The sequence below is a fragment of the Aquarana catesbeiana genome, linkage group LG02 (genome assembly GCF_042186555.1).
Source record: "Aquarana catesbeiana isolate 2022-GZ linkage group LG02, ASM4218655v1, whole genome shotgun sequence".
Classification (NCBI taxonomy): domain Eukaryota; kingdom Metazoa; phylum Chordata; class Amphibia; order Anura; family Ranidae; genus Aquarana; species Aquarana catesbeiana.
In genome coordinates, this window is record NC_133325.1 from 59,311,866 (window position 1) to 59,333,426 (window position 21,561).

At 43.3% G+C, this 21,561-nt stretch overlaps 1 protein-coding gene across 1 annotated transcript in view; it reads right to left on the reverse strand.

The window, feature by feature from the left end:
* The window catches only part of GRM5 (glutamate metabotropic receptor 5), a 528,413-nt gene that overhangs the window by 58,895 nt on the left and 447,957 nt on the right, over positions 1 to 21,561 (reverse strand). The window contains 1 exon segment of the mRNA XM_073612964.1: positions 10,205 to 11,144. Coding sequence (XP_073469065.1) covers positions 10,205 to 11,144 — 940 coding nt within the window.

Below are 21,561 nucleotides of genomic sequence, written 5' to 3' on the forward strand. Positions count from 1 at the left end.
GTATAGATGATAATGCTGTCAAGCCAATATACTAATATTAACCACCTTAATACAGGGCACTTTCACCCCCTTCCTGCCCAAGCCATTTTTCAGTTTTCAGCGCTGTCGCACTTTGAATGACAATTGCGCGGTCATGTTACACTGCACCCTAATGAAAATTTTATAATTTTTTCCCCACAAATAGAGCTTTCTTTTGGTGGTATTTGATCACCTCTGTGGTTTTTATTTATTGCGCTATAAACAAAAGAAAAGCAACAATTTTGAAAAAACACAATATTTTTTACTTTTTGCTATAATAAATATCCAATTTTTTTTTAAACACATTTTTTCCTCAGTTTAGGCTGATATGTATTCTTCTGCATATTTTTGGAAAAAAAAAATCGCGATAAGCGTATATTGATTGGTTTGCGCAAAAGTTATAGCATCTACAAAATAGAGGATAGATTTATAGCATTTTTATTTATTCATTTATTTTTTACTAGTAATGGCGGCAATCTGCGATTTTTATTGTGACTGCGATATTGCGGCAGACATATCGGACACTTTTGACACATTTTTGGGACCATTCACATGTATACAGCGATCCGTGCTATAAAAATGCATTGATTACTGTGTAAATGTGACTGGCAGGGAAGGGGTTAACACTAGGGGCGATCGAGGGGTTAATGTGTGTCCTAGGGAGGTGATTATAACTGTGGGGAGAGGGAACTCACTAGGGGAGGAGACCGATCGGTGTCCCTATGTACAAGGGACACACCATCGGTCTCCTCTCCTCTTTGACAGGACGTGGATCTGTGTTTACATACACAAATCCACGGTCCTGCTCTGTTTCCCGGCAATCGCGGGTGCCCGGTGGACATCGCGGGCGCCGGGCTCGCGCACCGGGTCCCGAGCGATGCAGTGGGCACGCGCGCGCCTCCTAGTGGCTCGGGAGGGCGATCACGTCATATGACGTCCGCCCAGAACAACAGCTGCCTCGTCCCACCGTCATATGACAGTGGGCGGTAGCTTAGTGTTTAAATAGATATCAAACACAGAGTTGAAATCTCATCCATGAGTCTATTCAACCACAATAGTATGTGATGGTGGGAGAAGTTAGGTCCAATAGCGTTAATTAGAAGATCGTAGACAGTTCATGGATAATTGACCAGGGGAAAGAACAAGTCACTGGAAATGCAGTTTGAAAAAATGGACAAGAGATAATTAGTAGGAATTCCTTCACTGAGCTTATATATCTGGCGGCTGTTCAGGCTATAAACAACCTATGCAGGCGGGTTGGTAAATATCTATGGGGCAGGTGAGTATATGTGTTTATAACTTCCACCCAGCCGGGAGGTGTAAAACAGTAAATCTCACCTCTCTCCCGATAACCACCTCAGCCAAGGCACTGGTGAAAAGCCGGTATTCCGCGTGCCAATAGCTCAGGAGAAAACTTCCGTCTGTCCTTCTAGATCACTGAAGTCTAGCCAGTGAATTTAGAAATCCTTCCGGTTAGTAGGAGCCTACATATGCCCAAACATTCCAGCGGCTCTTTCGAATGTCCCGGGAATAGCTGAGGGGGTTCGTCAGCTGGTGGGCGGGTCTGAGTCCTCGCTACAGGGAGCGTGATGGCGTCATGCTGACGTGTTTCACTCATGACCCGAGTTTCTTCAGAGCATGAGCGGACACCTGATAAGTATCCTTAAATAGCCCATGCGCAGTGCAACAAATTGACGTCTGTCCTGGGACAAACAGGTATCCACTTACAGAATTAACACCTATTCATGTGGAATACCAACAACAATACTATAGCTGGCCGGTCAAGGAGTGCAGAGGGTCCCAATTAACACACATGGGGAAGCACCTAACCTAAAGCAAAACACGGACACAAACCCAAAGATAAAAAGTAAAAAATAAAAGATAAAAAATAATAAAGATAAAAATAACAAGAATAGTGACAAAAAACAAATACAACTATGAAAAAACAACCAAATATATAAACAGGTTAAATAAATTAAAAATAATAACCAGGGAAAAATAAAAAATATGAAAAAATCAAAAATAAATCAAAAACAGTGGTGATGGATATCAATTAGGTGGACACGGGTTGGCGAAGGCAAGGGCAACATGCCAGTTAATACCTCCCAACCATGTTGCAATAAGTCTGACAGAAAACGTACCATGCGGGATGGCCATTAAAGCGGAGGTCCACCCTAAAAAAAAAAAAAACACACAAACACGCTCCTTAAAATACATTAAAAACATTTGAAAAAAAAATTTTTTTTTACTTACCAGAAATGGCTTTTGCTACGCGGATCGTCCTACGCAGATCGTCCTAATCTGCCACTTCCTACTCCGTGGTTCTTGTCCTCCCTCGCGTTGTCATTGGGTGCAATGTCTTCTGCGCAATTGCAGTAGGAAACTGGCAGTGAAGCCGCAAGGGGGGCCGACATTGCGGGCTCACTGGACAGGTAAGTGCCCTTATTAAAAGTCAGCAGCTACAATGCTTGTAGTTGCTGACTTAAAAAAAAAAAAAAAAACGGCTGGACCTCTGCTTTAACATATAATGGAGCTGTAAAAAATACCTCCAGGCAAATGAAAAAGAATTATTATAGACAGAGGATTTCAGTAAGGCTCAGGGTGTAAGGAACACAGAAAGACAACACTCATTATTGAGCCCCGGGGGTTGCATACTATTCAGGTTAAAAATCCACATTTTTTCTTTCTGACATAAAATCCTGTCAAAGTCACCCCTTCTAAGGGGTAAATTGAGTCTGTAAATACCCTTAAAGGAAAGTCCCCTGGGGTCACTGTCATGAAAGTTAATGAAATGTAAAGCAAGTGGACGTTCATCGTCTTTCTTTCTTTCATTAACTTTCATGACAGTGACCCAGTGACAAGATTTTATGTCAGAAATAAAAAATGTGGATTTTTTAACCTGAATAGTATGCAACCCTTGGGGCTCAATAATGAGTGTACTCTTTCTGTGTTCCTTACACCCTGGGCCTTACTGAAATCCTCTGTCTATAATAATTCTTTTTCATTTGCCTGGGGGTATTTTTTACAGCTCCATTATATGTTAATGGCTATCCTGCATGGTACTTTTTCTGTCAGACCTACTGCAACATGGTTGGGAGGTTGTTACCTGGCATGTTGCCCTTGCCATCGCCAACCTGTGGCCACCTAATTGATATCCATCACCACTGTTTTTGATTTATTTTAGATTTTTTCAAATATTTTTATTTTTTGTTTTTTCATAGTTGTGTTTGGTGTTTGTTTTTCGTCACTATTCTTCTTATTTTTTAATCTTTATTATTTTTTATCTTTTATTTTGTACTTTTTGTCTTTGGGTTTGTGTCCGTATTTTGCTTTAGGTTAGGTGCTTCCCCATGTGTGGTAATTGGGACCCTCTGCACTCCTTGACTGGCCAGCTATAGTATTGTTGTTCTTGTTATTCTGCATGAATGGTTGTTAATTCTGTAAGTGGATACCTGTTTGTCCCAACGCAGATGTCAATTTTGTTGCACTGCGCATGGGCTTTTTAAGGATACTTATCAGGTGTCCGTGCATGCTCTGAAGAAACTCGGGTCATGAGTGAAACGCATCAGCAATGATGCCATCACGCTCCCTGTAGCGAGGACTCAGACCCGCCCACCAGCTGGCGAACCCCCCTCGGCTATTCCCGGGATATTTGAAAGAGCCGCTGGAATGTTTGGGCCATATGTAGGCTCCTACTAACTCGAAGGATTTCTACTTTCACTGGCTAGACTTCAGTGATCCAGAAGGACAGACGGAAGTTTTCTCCTGAGCTATCGGCAAGCGGAATACCGGCTTTTCACCAGTGCCTTGGCTGAGGTGGTTATCGGGAGAGCGGTGAGATTTACTGTTTTATACCTCCCGGCTGGGTGGAAGTTGTACACACATATACTCACCTGCCCCACAGATATTTACAAACCCGCCTGCATAGGTTGTTTATAGCCTGAACAGCTGCCAGATAGATAAGCTCAGTGAAGGAATTCCTACTAATCATCTCCTGTCCATATTTCAAACTGCATTTCCAGTGACTTGCTCTTTCCCCTTGTCAATTATCCATGAACTGTCTAGTCTACAATCTTCTAATTAACGCTACTGGAGCTACCTGCTCCCACCATCACATACTATCGTGGTTGAATAGACTCATGGATGAGATTTCAACTCTGTGTTTGATATCTATTTAATATTAGTATATTGGCTTGACCGCATTATCATCTATACCATCATAGTAATTATCAGTGATTTTATAAAGTGTATAATGATATTAATGGGGGGGGGGGGGGGTGTATGTATGAGTGTGGTGGTCATATGAGTGTGTAGGCAACGTTGTCTAATTTTAATGAATTTGGTGGAGGTATTTTCTATTTTTGATTAGTGTCAAGTGATTTTTTGCAATAAATACTATATATAATATATTGGTTAATCTGCCTGTTTCTCATTGAAGAATTGCTTTGGGGAATTCCTTTTGTTTCCCCCCTTCTTTTTTAGATACATCTTACCAGCCACCAGATACAGGGTAAAGGGTAAAGGGCTTTTCTGCTATACAAAATAAGAAAAGCTTCAGCAAGATGGCGTTCCTAGCTCCACCGTAGGTAATGACATCCCAAGCCACCTGATGCGTATTGCCCAATCGGCTTTCTCAAAGGCCATCTTTATATTAATAAGCGAGGTTGACATCAACAAGCACATTTGTTGTGGTCGACGGACGTTTTTACTACTTTCTTCTTTGGTTCACTATATACTGAGTTTTACGGGACTTTAATACGCTTTATGGACTTTTCTGTTTTCACATAGTTCTGTTGAATGGCGCTACACATTTTTATGCATATATTTTTTGGGGATTTGCTATACAGCCCTTCTGTGAGAGCAGCCGTACATATTTTAATATTGTTTACATGTTTCACAGCGCAGTTATATGTTCACGTATATATGATATTTCTTTGTTTCATTTAGTGGGCTGTAAAGGTAAACTAGCACTAATCAGTTACAAAGGCAATGGTCTGCGAGACAAAATTTCCACTCAAATCATTTCCAAAAGTTCACAGTACACCATAGCTGCCAAGCGTCATTCCTTTGGCAGGGCATTCCATGCATTTTGCAAATTGCCCCTTGAAATGCCTCTCTAGGCAGGGGGCAGGAGAGTATCCTCTCAATTTTCCATAAAAGTTGGAAACTCTGCTACAGTCTGTCCTTGGATTTTTACCAAAAGATATTGAGGAAAATTAACCACAGACTCTATACACATGCAGTAATGAAGAAAACTATATAGTTAAAAGAAGGAGAGCTAAGGATACTTGTAGACAGGTAGCCTACTTTAGCATGGCTGCCTAGGTAGAGGGAAGGGATTACCATTTTACTGCCTTCCCTGTGTGAGTGTGTTCACGGGCTGAGGTCCAGCCTCCCTCCTGTGTTTTATAAAAAGGGATGTTGTCCACATCCCAGGGGAGCCGGGACCAAAGAGAAGACTAGGCATCTGCAAGAGTTCGCTGGTACCTGTGGTCAGGGCCGGATTTCCCACAAGGCCACTGAGGCCAGGCCTCGGGGCGGCAGTGGTACAGGGGCGGCGCCGCTCCTGCAACAAATTCTCGGCCGCCCCCCACACTAACATAGCAGCATGTGATGCAGCGCACCCGGGCGCCAGAGAGGTGGGGGCGCTGAAGCACTAGAGTGCTCCTCTCCCTCCTCCTCCTCCTCTCTGTGTGTGTCCAGACTGAGGCGGCGTCCTCCGCAGGCCACCGCCGCTGCTGGTTTTTCGATGCTCAAGCCTGTCTCCCCTCCCTCCTCCTGTCAGAGAAGGAGAGCAGCCGAAGGAGATCGGAGCGGCTGGTCTCTGTGCGGGGGGGGGGGGGCGCGTGTCCTCCTGTGTCTCTCACTCCCGCCCAAGCCCGTCTCCATCTGTACACTTATGGAGGGGGGTTGTCCTGGGGGTCTGTACTAGTGAAGGGGGGGGTTTGTCCTGGGATGTCTGCACTAATGGAGGGGGGGTTGTCCTGGGGGTCTGTACTAGTGAAGGGGGGGTTTGTCCTGGGATGTCTGCACTAATGGAGGGGGGGTTGTCCTGGGGGTCTGTACTAGTGAAGGGGGGGGGTTGTCCTGGGATGTCTGCACTAATGGAGGGGGGGTTGTCCTGGGGTCTGTACTAGTGAAGGGGGGGTTGTCCTGGGATGTCTGCATTAATGGAGGGGGGGTTGTCCTGGGGGTCTGTACTAGTGAAGGGGGGTTTGTCCTGGTATGTCTGTACTAATGGAGGGGGGGTTGTCCTGGGGGTCTGTACTAGTGAAGGGGGGGGGTTTGTCCTGGGATGTCTGCACTAATGGAGGGGGGGTTGTCCTGGGGGTCTGTACTAGTGAAGGGGGGGGTTTGTCCTGGGATGTCTGCACTAATGGAGGGGGGTTGTCCTGGGGGTCTGTACTAGTGAAGGGGGGGTTGTCCTGGGATGTCTGCACTAATGGAGGGGGGGTTGTCCTGGGGGTCTGTACTAGTGAAGGGGGGTTTGTCCTGGGATGTCTGCACTAATGGAGGGGGGGTTGTCCTGGGGGTTTGTACTAGTGAAGGGGGGGTTTGTCCTGGGATGTCTGCACTAATGGAGGGGGGTTGTCCTGGGGGTCTGTACTATTGAAGGGGGGGTTTGTCCTGGGATGTCTGTACTAATGAAGGGGGGGGTTGTACTAATGAAGGGGGGGTTGTCCTGGGGGTCTGTACTAATGGAGGGGGGTTTGTCCTGGGGGGGTCTGTACTAATAAAGGGAGGGGTGGTTTGTCCTGGGGGGTCTGTGCTAATAGAGGGGTTTGACCTGGGGGGGGTTGTACTAATGGAGAGGGGGTTGTCCTGGGGGGGTTTGTACTAATAGAGGGGCGTTTGTCCTGGGGGGTCCGTACTAACGGAGGGGGGTTTGTCCTGGGGGGATCTGTACTAATGAAGGGAGGGGGGTTTGTCCTGGGGGGATCTGTACTAATGAAGGGAGGGGGGTTTGTCCTGGGGGGATCTGTACTAATGAAGGGAGGGGGGTTTGTCCTGGGGGCATCTGTACTAACGAAGGGAGGGGGGTTTGTCCTGGGGGATCTGTACTAATGAAGGGAGGGGGGTTTGTCCTGGGGGGATCTGTACTAATGAAGGGAGGGGGGTTTGTCCTGGGGGGATCTGTACTAATGAAGGGAGGGGGGTTTGTCCTGGTGGGGGTCTGTACTAATGGATGGGGGTTTGTCCTGGGGGGGTCTGTACTAATGGAGGGGGGTGGTTTGTCCTGGGGGGGTCTACACCCAGGAAAGTACACCCAGGACTCCAGAGGGAGAGGACACTGCTGAGGGAAAACCATTAGAGAGAGAACCCCGCTGCCCAGCGCCACCAGAGGGAAAGCCACACAGCCTGGTGCCATCCCTGGCAGAGAAAGGAATGGAGTCATTGCAGGAATACAGATCTGGGTGCTACCCAGCGGAATCGCAACGGGCAATTCAGAGTGAGCTGACTCCTGATCAGAGGAACCATTGCTGTATCACTGGGTCAGGTGAGAGGGCCGATCAGCCATTATCTACTAATGTCCATAGGAACTGCAGTCTCTGACCGTCTCCTGTATCATGTCTGCAGTCTCTGACCATCTCCTGTACTATGATTGCAGTCTCTGACCATCTCTTGTATCATGTCTGCAGTCTTTGACCGTATTATGTCTGGGGGCTCTTTCTGGTGGTGTGTGTGTGTGTGGGGGGGGGGGGGGGGGGGCGGCATTGAAGGGCCCGGCCTTGGGGCGGCAAAGGGAGTAAATCCGGGCCTGCCTGTGGTCCAGCACTAGACATCGACTCATCAGGACATCCCAAGGACATGGACTTCTCTGCCCAAGCCTTTCCAAGAATGGACTATTCCTGTTATTACTTCACCTGTTCAGTTAACCTGGGGCAGCCTCAGTTAGGCGTAGCTAGGTTGACAACTTTATGCATTGTAAACACTGTTCTGCTGAATTCTCAGTAAAGTTGTTCAACTGCACTAAGCCTGGTCTGAAGTTATTCAAAAGGGGTGCATGTTGGGTCTTGGCATATTCTTAAGAACCTGGGTCTGTAATAGCACTATGGGGTATGTGTAACACCACTACAAGGGGTTAACTCACAAGACTAAGAAGAAGGGGTAGTTGCCATGGGTAACCATAAGAAAAACAGCTATAGCAACCAGTCATTTGGTGTGGTATTTGATTTGGTCACAGGTCCTTCAGTAGCGAGGGCATCAGTGTCCCTGGCTGTCCATCTCCTCTTGTCACTGGGAGCAGACAAGTGTTACGGAGATCTAAGGCCTGCTCACTAGGTACAGGGAGGGCACGTGGCCAGCTACGTACACCATTATGTTACTGGGAGTGAGGTAACAGAGATACGCTGGACTAGTGGAGTGGGCAACAGCTCTGCTTATCCCTCCAAATGCAACACATACATCTACACAAGGGGGGAGGGTTCCGAAAAGCGGAAGTTCCATTTTTGTGTGGAACTCCGCTTTAATGCCTGATTGTTCACATGACCGCAGCCTCCGTCTGGTCCCGAGCATTCGTAAGCACACCTTCATGCTAGGTGTTACCCCATGTGCACAGGCTGCACAGGCACAATAGACCTCTATAGCTGCAGCAACTGTGGGGCAATTATTTCTCAAGGTTCTTAGATCTAAAGTGCCAAAGTTGCTTAGGTCTACTCACCTTACCTTGCTCTCTCCCCCCTGCATTAACTCAACAGCTCTCATTTCCTAGCAGTGAACCAGCAGATCAGATTCCCCTGCCCACCCCCAGCAGTGAGACAACCCCCTGCATACAGATATATATCTCATAGTTCAATGAGGTTAAATTGATGATCTAATGCCTCGTTTCCACTGAGCGGATCGGTTCGGTTCGGTACGGTACGCTATTTTGGGTGTTTCCATTATGAAAGCGGCCCATACAACCGAACCGAACCGTTCCATTCAGGGTCCTGCTTCGGATGCGGGGCCATAGAAAATGGAACGGTTCGGTTAGGGTGGAGCTACGATACATTCCACTGATTGGCTGACAGAAAACCCTCTGCTGTGCTATGCTGAGGCATTTTTTCTAAACCCTGTATGGCCCCTTGTGGTCCCACTTGCAGTGGAAACGCTCACCAGAATAGACCAGACCATTCTAGGCCATTCAAACTGTACCGACCCGAACCGATCCGCTCAGTGGAAACAAGGCATAAGATGCATATAGAAAATGTGTATAATAAACGTAACTCCACCAAAAGCTATCACATCTGGTGACGCTAATATTATGAAAGTATACAAAACCAGAAAAATGTTTATTCTTGACACTTAGACCTTCAGCAATGGAAAAAAGATAAGTTCAATGTTTGCTATCTCCGATTCTCATCCTTCACAGCATTCTGTCTTCTACTCATATTGGCCATGGATATATGCAGATCTCTGACTGATAGGACAAGCAAAGATAGATCTGGCCATTTGCGATCATGTGGCCACCCTGTTAGGATCCACCATCATTTTCCTAACCAGGCTGATGTATGTATGCGGCATACTGAAGATGGAAATGTTCCTTCTGTTTCTCTATATAAGTTGTTGTAGTATAGTTGGGCACATCCTATTCTCATTTATTCTGGGACATTTTTAAACCCTTGACCAACGCACTTCCTGTGGAAATCGATAGCTTCAACTTTCAGTGCTAATTGAGCTCCATGTGTTAAATCGAACAGCAGGGCAAAGAAAGCATTGTGAAATTGAACCCTAGGGCCTATACACATTGATGAATAAACGAGAAACTGGGTGGTCATTTCTCATGGGGCCAACATAGATCATGTAGCTGAATAGGTCAACACACATTATCCAACAGTGTACATGTCACTGTTCATGTCTGGGTGACTTCCGGGTTTGCAGGCACTGATGATTAAGCACTACTTATGTCCGATGGCTGCCCGAGCAGATCTCACAATTCATGAGAGGTATTGGTAGAATAGTGGCAAATTTGAAACCACAAACACTGGTAACACTACACCTAACAACAATGTGTATGACCCTAGCCCCAAACATTTTCATGATATCACATCACCAATGACCACCTATAAGGAAATTATCCAAAGGTTATATCTAAGTATAAGATATGTAGTTTGACAAAATAAAATAACACTTTGGTTACACCAAAAAGTACAAATAGGTGCAATCCATGGAGCTTAACAAAGAGAATGTTATTTCAATTGTTTACCTTAATGTTTCCCCAGAAGATCCCCTTCTTTTCCATAGGTTGACCAGGCTACTGGAGCGGCTGGCAGCTGAAGAAGACTTTCCATCACCCACATGCATGCGCACCACGGTGGAAGTGGTGAACGCACTTCGGACGTTCCTCTCTGGTTTGGCCAGGATGATGTAAACCTTTGGCACAAACATGCAGCCCAGTGCAACCGTGGCACTTAAGCTCACAGAGAAGCACATGGTGATAATTTTGTAGTTACTTCCAAAATAGATTGGCACAAAGGCCAGCCAAATGATGCAGGTGGTATACATAGTGAAAGCAATGTACTTTGCTTCGTTAAAATTGGCTGGCACATTTCTAGTTTTGAATGCATAGAAGGTACAACTCAGGATCAACAGCCCATTGTAACCGAGCGGAGTGACTACACCCAGATTGTTGGTATTGCAGATCAGGTAGACCTCTCGAATGCTGGGATAGTCAAAAACGACATCAGGGGGCTGCATGATGAATAATGCAACGATGATGCCTAACTGGATGCAGATTAAGACAAACGCAATAACCAACTGGGCACAGGCACTCATGAACCTTGGCTTCTTGGTACATATTTTCTTTTTGCTTCCAGCCAAAATCCGTGCTATACGGTTCGTTTTGGTGACGAGGGCTGAATAGCTCATTGCCGGAGAAAGGCCAATCCCGATTCTTTGCAGGTAGCAGTAGATCCGTTGTGGTTTTGCAATGAGGCAGAAGGTGCACAGGTAGCCTAGACAGATGCCTGCTAAAATGATATAGCAGAGCTCCCTGCTAGACGACTTCACTACAGGAGTATCTCTGTATAAGATGAATATTGCTGTGACAAACATGGTCGCTAGTAGGCCCAGGCATGCAAAGACGACAGCAGCGATTGGCTCTGGGTCACTCCACCTGAGGAATTCCACTGGGATATGTTCACATCCTAAAAGAATACAAACAGAAAAAAAACAATGAGTCTCAGAACCTTTATCAAAACACATCAGAAATCTACCAAGCTTTTTAATTAAATACATTTTTAAAAGGCATCAAGCATCTTAAAGCCTAAGTGCAGCCAAAATAAAAAACACAGACATCAGCACAAGGGACATAACTTACAGTCACCAGGATGTGCCCCTTGTGCCCTCCCTTTCCACCCAGCTCCTCCATTCATAAAAGTTGTACTACAGCTTCTATGAATAAAACAGGATGTATGAATGGAGGAGGCGGATCTTTCAATCATCTGCTATTCCTCCATTCATGAATCATTTTTCATTCAATTCAAGCTGTAATACAGCTTCTATGAACGGCGGAGTTGGGCAGAAAGGACGGGCATAGTCAGGCACTACTGATGAGCGCCTGTAACAGCTCCCACAATTCTATTAAGCCCTGCTGCACTGGAAGATTTCGATGGCGGGGGGGAGTAGAGAAGAATATTACCGAATAGAAGAGGCATCATTACAAGGGACACATCCTACTGACTTTAAGTTATGTCCCTTGTGCTGATTTCTGTGTCATTATGTTGACTACATATTGACTTTAAAGCCCAGCCCTAGCCTAAACATATTTCCTTTAAGATTTCCCCTCACTTTTCTTATACAGGTGCCATAGGGACAGGTAGTCAAAAGTGCTCCACAGACAAATCAAAACTTGATAAAAATGTTAACTCCTCCCTGGCTCTTATCCAACCTTATATAGCGTTGTCAATTTGCGCAGCACTGGAAATATATATATATATATATATATATTACATTCACATCAGTCCCTGCACCTTAACCACTTGCCTACCAGGCCAATTCTGACATTTCTCTCCTACATGTAAAAAGCATATTTTTTTTGCTAGAAAATTACTCAGAACCCCCAAACATTATATATGTTTTTTTTTTTTTTAGCAGAGAATGGCGGTCGTTGAAACGTTTTATCCCACACGGTATTTGCGCAGCAATTTTTCAAACTTTTTTGGGGGAAAAAAAAAAAAACTGTTTCATGCATTTAATAAAAAAAAACAAAAAACAGTAAAGTAAGCCCAATTTTTTTTTGTATACTATGAAAGCTGATGTTACACCGAGTAAATTGAAACCTAACATGTCACGCTTCAAAATTGCGCACACTCGTAGAATGGCGCCAAACTTCGGTACTTGAAAATCCTCATAGGCAACGCTTTAAAAATTGCTGTGCGACACTAAAGTGTTCGTGTTCGGCTTGAAGAAAAGGTGGTAACCCTAGCGGCTTACTAGCTGCTCAATAACTATTATAAGCAGTGGGAGGGGACATCTGCCCTCCCACCTCCTTCCACGGCTCACTTGCTCTCTCCTGTCCCACCGGAAGACCCAAGCGACCAGCCCGGCGCTTCTGCCGGGTAGCAGGACAGTCAAGCAAAGCTGGGATCGGCTTTGATCGGCTGTTCTGAACAGTAAACCAAGAAGTGATGACATGACATCGCTTCCAGTTTGCTCAAAAAACCATCTGCGCCAGTTTTTAAAAATCAAAAGTATTCAAAAATACAGATCTCGGTGTTTTGAATGCTTTTAAAGTGATTGTAAAGGATCGTTTTTAATTTTTTTTCAAATAACAAACACTTCATACTTACCTCCACTGTGCAGCTCGTTTTGCATCATCCTCTTCTGGGGTCCCCCGGCGGCTCTCGCGGCTCCTCCCCACATCAGATAACCCCCTAGGAGAAGTGCTCTCCCAAGGGGGTTACCTTGCGGGCACGCTCCCGGGTCCAGCATTTGCGTCCACAGACACAGAATGCCGGACTCAGCGCCGACCTTTGGCGCCAGCGTCATTGGATTTGATTGACAGCAGCGGGAGCCAATGGCTGCGCTGCTATCAATCTATCCAATCAAGAGCCAGGACCCCGTGGTGAGAGGGACAGCGTGTCCGCACCGAGGAGATGAAGGGGATCATGTAAGTAAAACGGGGGGGCTGGGGGGCCGGTGACTGCCAGGTGTTTTTTCACCTTAATGCATAGGATGCATCAAGGTGAAAAAACACGAGGGTTTACAACCCCTTTAAGTGCAGAGGAGGGATCTGGGGTCTTATAGACCCCAGATCCCTCCATGAAGAGCACCTGTCACATGCCTATTGCTGTCACAAGGACGTTTACATTCCTTGTGACAGCAATAAAAATGTTAAAAAAAAAATAAAATATTAAAGTGCCCCCGTCCTCCTGCACAAAGGTCCGGCATGCACGCAAGCAGCCATCATCCCACACATGTGAGGTATCACCGCGAACGTCAGATCATGGACAGTAATTCTGTATATGGCACTTGGACAAATCATGTCTCTGAGTCTGATGAGGAAGCCACAGCTGTTCACGGCTGCACCTTTCCCATCACACCCAGTGACAAGAACGGGATACCGTCCGTGGCTGGGGTGGGAGACATTTAGATGGGGGGGGGGGGGCGATTTTAGTCTTGTCTAGGGCAGCACAAAACCAAAACATGCCACTGCTTACAACCTAGACATATAGTAGTACATACATTTGATACCGAAGTTGCACCTGAAATATTTCTTTGCTTTTTTATCATTTCTATTATAACTCATTTATTATAATCCCTCAACCCTGCAGTTTTCCCACAACAGCTTGCTGACCTTCAGTAGTTAATACAGTCCATGTCTTGCCATGCAGTAGTACAAAATTGTCTCCTAGTAACAACATAATAATGATCTGTGGGTGAGCGCTCTTTCGTCAAACTGAGTTTTTTTCTGATAAGAAATGACTCTCTTGAGAAAGTCCCATCACCTAGAGCGACGTCAGATCATTAGGAGATAGAAGTAGACAGAAAGCACACATTTCTTAATGTGACAGGCTAATATAGTGTAAGCTGTAGGCCAGCTGCTCCTCAGTCTAGGATCTTTATGGTATGATTATTTTAAAGTACGTGAAGAGTTCAAAGAATTTTTTTGCACTGTATGTTATGGAAAATGAACCTTTATACTAGCTAGCCAAAGAAGCAGTCCACAGAGCTAAGTGGCAATGATTGGAGGTTTTAATAAAAGCATAATAATAAAAACATAAAAGCACAAATACAACCTTGACACCAAGGGTGTGAAACACCTCAAGGCACCAGCTGTGACCCTCAGCAATTATATATATATATATATATATATATATATATATACATATATATATATATGGAAGATCGACATGTGCATGAATTGCATGTGCAAAAATTTGTTCGTTTTCGTTTTATTCTTTTTTTTTTTTTCTTTAATTTTTTGGGTCATTCGTTATGATCGAAATTTGTAAATTCGAAAATCCGGAAATTCAAAAATTCGTAAATTCGAAATGAAGAAAGGAAATCCGAAAATTTAAAAGAACGAAAATCCGAAAACTCAAAAATTCGTAAATTCGAAAATTCGTAAATTCGAAAATAAGAAAGGAAATCCGAAAATTTAAAAGAACAAAAATCCGAAAGCTCAAGAAATTTGTAAATGCGAAAATTCAGAAATTCGAAAATTCAAAAATAAGAAAGGAAATCTAAATATTTAAAAGAACGAATATCCGAAAACTCGAAATAATAACTAACTAACGAACTAGTTAATAATAACTAACTATTACATTTTAGGTATTGGAATTTGCTTTCAAATTTGGCTGTTAGCCAACGTAACGAATACGAATTTATCCAAAGTTACGAATTATCCGAAATAACGAATGCGGCATCTAAACAAATTGGACGGAATGAATTATTATTATTAATAATAATAATAATAATAATAATAATAATAATAAAAACAATACAACGTTTTTATTATTATTATTTATTATTATTAATTTGTTACGTTCCATTCGTTTAGACATGGTATTTTCAGATAGCTCGTAACATCGGATAAATTTCTATTTATTACGTTCTCTAACAGCCAAATTTGAAAGGAAATTCCTTTTTTCTTTTTTTTTTTTTTTTTTTTTTTTTTTATAATTTATTCTTTTCTTTATTAGAAAAAGTTTTTCATACAAAACAATACACAAATATTCAAATTACTTTTTAACATCTTTCATTTATACCTCTTATCTCTAATCCCCTAGCCCCCCCACCACCACCCTTCCCGATCTGATATCCTCATTACCTTTCTACTGTAGCCTATTTCAATCATCCCCTGCGAGTACTTCTCTGACATTTTAAACACACTCCATTTTGCCCAGGTTGCTCTATAACTTTCAGTCCGTCCCTGCTCTCCGCTGCATAGGTACTCCATGTTACAAATATGATCCACTCTCTGTAACCACTCTTTTATACCTGGCTTCCAAGTACACAACCATTTTTTGGGAATAAGTCCTTTTGCCGCGTTGAGCAGAAACGGAACCAAGGTTTTCTTATATTGTTTTCTTGTTTTACTTGTCCTGTGGAACAAGCAATTCCAGGGGTGTTGTGGAATCTTTTCCCCTGTTATCACCTCAGTATATTCTAAAATTCCCTGCCAATAATCTTTTATCTCTGGGCACTTCCACCATATGTGCATTGTTGTTCCTATTTGTTTACAATTCCTCCAACACTGTGAGGACTTATTTGGCTGAAATTTGTTGATTCTCTCTGGTGTCAGATGCCAACGCACCATACACTTATAGTTTGCCTCTGTCTTGGTTATCCAATGCATAGTTATGCACTGCACCTACCATTTGTGTTTCGTCTAATTTTATGCCCATGTCATGTTCCCATTTTTCTATGAAGGGTAGAGTCCCATGACCTTCTCATTCTGTAAATATTTCATAAATTTGAAATATTCCATGTTTTACAGGTGTTTTTGTATTACAGAGCTTTTCGATTGGGGTTAACTCTTTCTCATCTCTAATTGGTTGGGGAATTGAGCTTACAAAGTGTTTTATTTGTAAGTATTCCAAATCATTTACATGATACCACCCGTGAGTCGTTATTAAGTCCTGCTTTGTCATAATTTTTTTGAAAGGAAATTCCTATACCTATAATTTAATAGGTAGAAATAGTTAAGTTATTATTTCAGATTTTCACATTTTTGGGTTTTCGGATTTTCATTCTTATTTTTGAATTTTCGAATATCTGAATTTCCGAAATTTCAGATTTTCGAATTTTGAATTTCCGAATAATTGGAAAAATTCATTAAAGGGGTTTTTGTTTGTTCGGATATTTCCGAATTAACAAATTTGTCGAAATTCTTTAAAAAACAAATTCGGAACGAAACAAATTGTACATGTCTAATTATTGGCAATTAGTTCTGTAGACTGCTTTATTTTGTATGCATTTAACAGCCTGGTTGAGCATGAATAAAGTTTGAGGCTTCTGAGCGCTGTGGCGGGTGAATTATACTTAGGTGTCCCTACTTGCAGCAATATCACTAATGAAAAAATTAGGCTGTCCAGTTCTATGCTCTCTTGAGCTGGAGTAAGCAAAGTGATTTTGGTGAAACAGATTTAGCTGGAAAATTAACAGCTTTACCAAAATGGAAACACCCAATGTCCCTAACTGCTTAAAGTGTTTGTTAACCCATTCATTTACGTCTATGCCAACCCCTCTATTAGAGCCTGGCATAGCACGCTGTATTAGCCTTTTATAAAAACTAGGCATGTAAATACCTGTTTAGAGCTATCTTCAGGCCGGTCACATGACTTGCGGCTGCTGTATACCTCCGATGGATGGCCGAGATCTCCCTCTGATGTCAGCTGGGGAGATCACATGACTGCTCAGCCCCTCCTGCAGTAGCCCTGGAAACTGTCCGAGAATCACGTCACTGGCCTTAAGATCGCGCTAAACAGGTATTTACAAGCCTCGTATTTATAAAAGAATGATAAAGTGTGCTATACCAGTGTATAATAGAGGGGCTGGCAGTGAGCATTTTTTATTTTACTAATAGCGGCGGGGAGGGGGGGCAGAGACAGAGACGTAGACACAGAGCTGACAGGCAGGGAGGAGGGGGTGAGGGGGAGAGAGGAGAGCTGAGAGCAGGGCTGTGGATGACGGAGGGACGTACATCCACGGTGGTCAGGGCTCAGCAGCCCTGGTTATCGTGGTCAGTGCAGAGAGGGGAATACAGGAAGTTGCAGGAACAGGCAGCTTTTTACAGTTTAGAGGGGGGCAGATTACACAGCACAAGCACTGTGCTGATTAATCTGCTTTAAGGGACCAGGATCTGTAATTCTTGTTTTTGGGTTAACAAACACCTTAAAATGTAATAATAGAAGCCTTAAAATGTAATAATAAAATACAATCTAAATAAATAACAATTCTCACGTTTAAAAAAAAAAAAAAAAAAGCTGTTAACCCATCCAACCCATCCAAGTCCAAAAATAATTAATGGAATACATTTACAGAGAAATCATACAATCTCAACGTAGCATACAATCAATCGTGTAGTAGGCATAAATCTGTTTCTTCGTTTGCATTGAAAAAACATTTTTATGCTTTCTTGTTCAAGTAAGCCAAATTAGATCCAATTCTGAGAAAATCTTGAATTTTTGGTCCACTGAAAATGATTTCATATCTTGAAAAGGTGTTTGGTTTAGGCAAAACTCCCAATGTGACTAACTGCTTAAAAGAGAAGTTCGGCATTTTTTTTTTCCACGATCATACAGTGCTTACCTAGATCATGGATGTTGCATCTGTCCCCTACCAGCTTTAAGACTGAGAGCCGAGCAATCAAAGACCGCTGATGGCTCAGTTCTCAGAGCACCGTGAGCAGAGAGCCGGTGACTATCAGTCACCGGCTCTATGCTCTTCCCCCCCTCGCTCACTGAAGTGCTGGGCCTGTGGAGGGGGTGGGAGCGGCTGGCTCAGGCTCTCAGCGGCTCACTGAGAGGCTCAGTCAGGGCCAGTTCAGTGTTGTAGGTGGATCCTGACCATATTGTCACAATCTTTCCCGAGTGTGACGTCAGCCAACAGTGGGCTTCAGCCCGCTGTCTGCTGAAAACAGGAGAACAGTAGAACAGGAGAAGTACAGCCAAACAAGGCTTCCACTGACAACAAAAATAGGGCACTATTCCACCCAATGACACCAACTATTTCTCCCCCTAATACCAAAGATTGGGTATTACGGTATTTACTCTCACTGTACACAGTCTGCCCCCCCTAAAGCCGGAAGGACAGTAAACTGGCCTTTTCTTTGGAAAGTTTGGAGACCCCAGTTCTAGATGGACAGTGGATCTGGCTACTACTACTACTATTACTACTACCTCTACTACTTTTTGTATGATCATGAGATAAACGCATTGCCACATACGGCTACTACAGCAGCTACTATTATGTACTGTTCAATTACGTTTGTATTATTGTTAAATTGGAATTGAACTCAAAAGTGAAGATTTGCTATTTTTTTAGTGTCAATCTAGAAATTTCAATTGTGCTTAAGCAGTACACCCAAAAGATGTATTTGCCTAAAATTGCTACTGTAGCGCTGTTCTAGTTAGGCAGCTAGGCTAAATTTAGTTTTTGGCTTTACGGCAGGCAGTGGAGCAGCAATTGATTGTTATGGGTTTCCTAGCTGGGTGTTTGATTTCTCCCATCTGCTTTTGGAAGAAGCTTCCAAAATATAGGGCAGGAGTCGTCAATGTAAGCAAAGCAGAGTTCTGTTCTGACAGGGGTGGAAGGGATGGGTTTTGTGTGCCTTCAAAACAGGGATTACAATCCGTTTCTTCCCCTAGTAAAAGCAGCACACATAGTACACACAAACACTGGCTAGGCACACAGTTAACCCTTTGATCGCCACTGTTAATCACTTCCCAGCCAGTGTCATTTTTTTTCAATAATCTGTTTATTAATATCTTTTTCCTCATCACAGACTCGTCATAAAACATACATGGAAAAAAAAATATTTCCAAAATACATACAGCAATGAAAAGAAAAGAAAAAAAGAAGGGAGGGGGACCCCAAAACAACCTCTCCCTAAAAACATACAAATTCTCTCTCCCTCTCCTCCACTCCGCCCCGCCAAAAGCCCCCTACACCATTCCTTCCTTCTCGAGTCTTCATACCTTAATTAATCTATAACTGGTAAATAATCTGTTAACTCTTATGCTTCCATCTGGTCCCAAGATGAATGGTGTCCACCCTGGTAACGTCAACCATGGTTCCCACATTTGACTAAATTTATTTGCTAAACCCCTATTCTTATATATATGCCATTCCTTTAGTAGTACGTCATTCACCTGTATCCGTGATTATTCATATGTTGGGCTACTAGAGGATATCTGAAATAATTGGCACAATAAATATTATTCAAGGGTGGTTACGGATTCTCTCTATTTATTGCATATATGTATTCACTTGTCTATTCCCATAGTTAGCTAGTCTATTTAAACTCTGATAAGCACAATGATATAAATATTATATTAAACCATGTTGCCTTCCAACAATATCCATTTCATTGCTATCAATTTTCTAATAATGGGAAGTCTAATTGCCAGAGTATAGAATTATTTTTCTAATTGTCCTAACAGACATATTTTTGGGCCTGTCTGTATCTGGGTTTGATACACCTGATTAATGGTTTCTACCACATTCTGCCAATATCTAAACAGTTTAGGACAATTCCAAAGCATATTATTATTATTATTATACAGGATTTATATAGCGCCAACAGTTTGCGCAGTGCTTTACAACATGGGGCAGACAGTACACTTACAATACAAATCAATACAGGAGGGATCAGAGGGCCCTGCTCGTTAGAGCTTACAATCTAGAAGGGAGGGTCAAGTGGAGACAAAAGGTAATAACTGTGGGGGATGAGCTGATGGAAAAAAAAAAATGAACGTACAATGAAGAGAAGGGTTTTCAGGGATCTTCTGAAATCTAATAAAGTAGGAGATAAGCGGACAGATTGGGGTAGGGAGTTCCATAGGATTGGAGAGGCTTTGGAAAAGGCCTGGAGGCGAGCATGGGAGGAGGTGACAAGGGAGCTAGAGAGCAGGAGGTCTTGAGAGGAACTAAGAGAGCGAGTAGGTTGGTATTTAGAGACCAAAGCATATGCATTATGTAAGCAGATACTCTTGAACATCTTGGACATTCTGATGTATCCTGCTTCCCCCAATGATATAATTTAACTGGTGTCCTATAGGCTCTGTATATTATATATAATTGGCAGTGGCGTCTCCAGCTTTCATATTTGGGGGGGCACATGGGGGGACAGGGACAAAAGTAGGGGGGCAACTATAAAATGCATATATAGATATATAAATATATACTGGGGCCCTTTACTACGACCCCACAACGGCCCTTTCACATGTTCTGCAGTGAGCTCCCTTCCTACTGTATTGGGGCCCCCCCAGGGTGGCAGAAAACAAGATATATATGTCACCAGCATATCAAGAAAATATAAGGATCCAAAGCAGTGGGAGAACTATCAGGGTTGCAAAGGTTGTCTTGCCTCCGGGCCCTGGTGTTCTTCCACTGTGGGGTTTCCCCGCCTACTCTTGCTGTCCTGCCCCTGCTATTGACTGCTCTGGTCTGGCATCTCTTGGAATTTACAGGCTGGTTCTCCTGTCCTAAGGATGGGAGAAATCAGTCTGTTTTTTCAGTAACTGAGAGTCCTGGTGGAGTCCTTCCTGCAACCCGCTCTTCTCCCTGCCAATGAGGATGCAGGGGAAGGAGCAGATCGGGCGGCTGTGGTTGTGTGAGTGCTCGCATTATGCAGTGTCAGGGAGGGGGGAGGAATCACCCGCAGGAGCTGACTGGGGACTCTCTCCCTCTTAGACATTGATTTTTTTATTGGGGGGGCACATGGTGGGGGGGGGGTCAGGGCCCCCTCTGGCCCCCCCTAGGGATGCCATTGATAATTGGGTTAGGCATTGCTGTGGAGTAGAGATACCAATACAGACTGTACAGATTCCAATATGCCCTGCCAAGTTTCATCTGTCATTTTTCCCAAGATCTTTTTCCCATCCTTTTCTAGCTAAACAACTATTTGTTTCTCGTGGTTGCTCAGTCAGTCAACCATACAGAGTAGAGATCAGACCCCTCTTAGCCTGTAACTTTGTTAGAACATCCATAAGTGGCATATTTTGTATCTTAACTTTTTTGTCTTTAAACTGACTCTGTAGCGCATGGCGTAGTTGTAAATATTAATAGAATGTATAAGGCGGCAATACATATGTTTCCTGTAAATATTGAAATGTTTGTAATAGACATGTGCAATTCGTTGAGTTCCAAATTCATTTTTAACGAATTATGACAAATTAAGTTAATTTCGGAATTTCCAAATTTTCAAATTTCGGAATTTCCAAAATTTCGGAAATTCGAAATTTCGGACATTCGAAATTTCGGACATTCGAAATTTTGGAAATTCTAAAACTCAAAATTAGGAAATTTGAAAATTCGAAATTAGGAAATTCTTAAAATTCTAAAATTTGGAAATTTGAAAATCCAAAAATAAGAATGAAAATCTGAACATTCAAA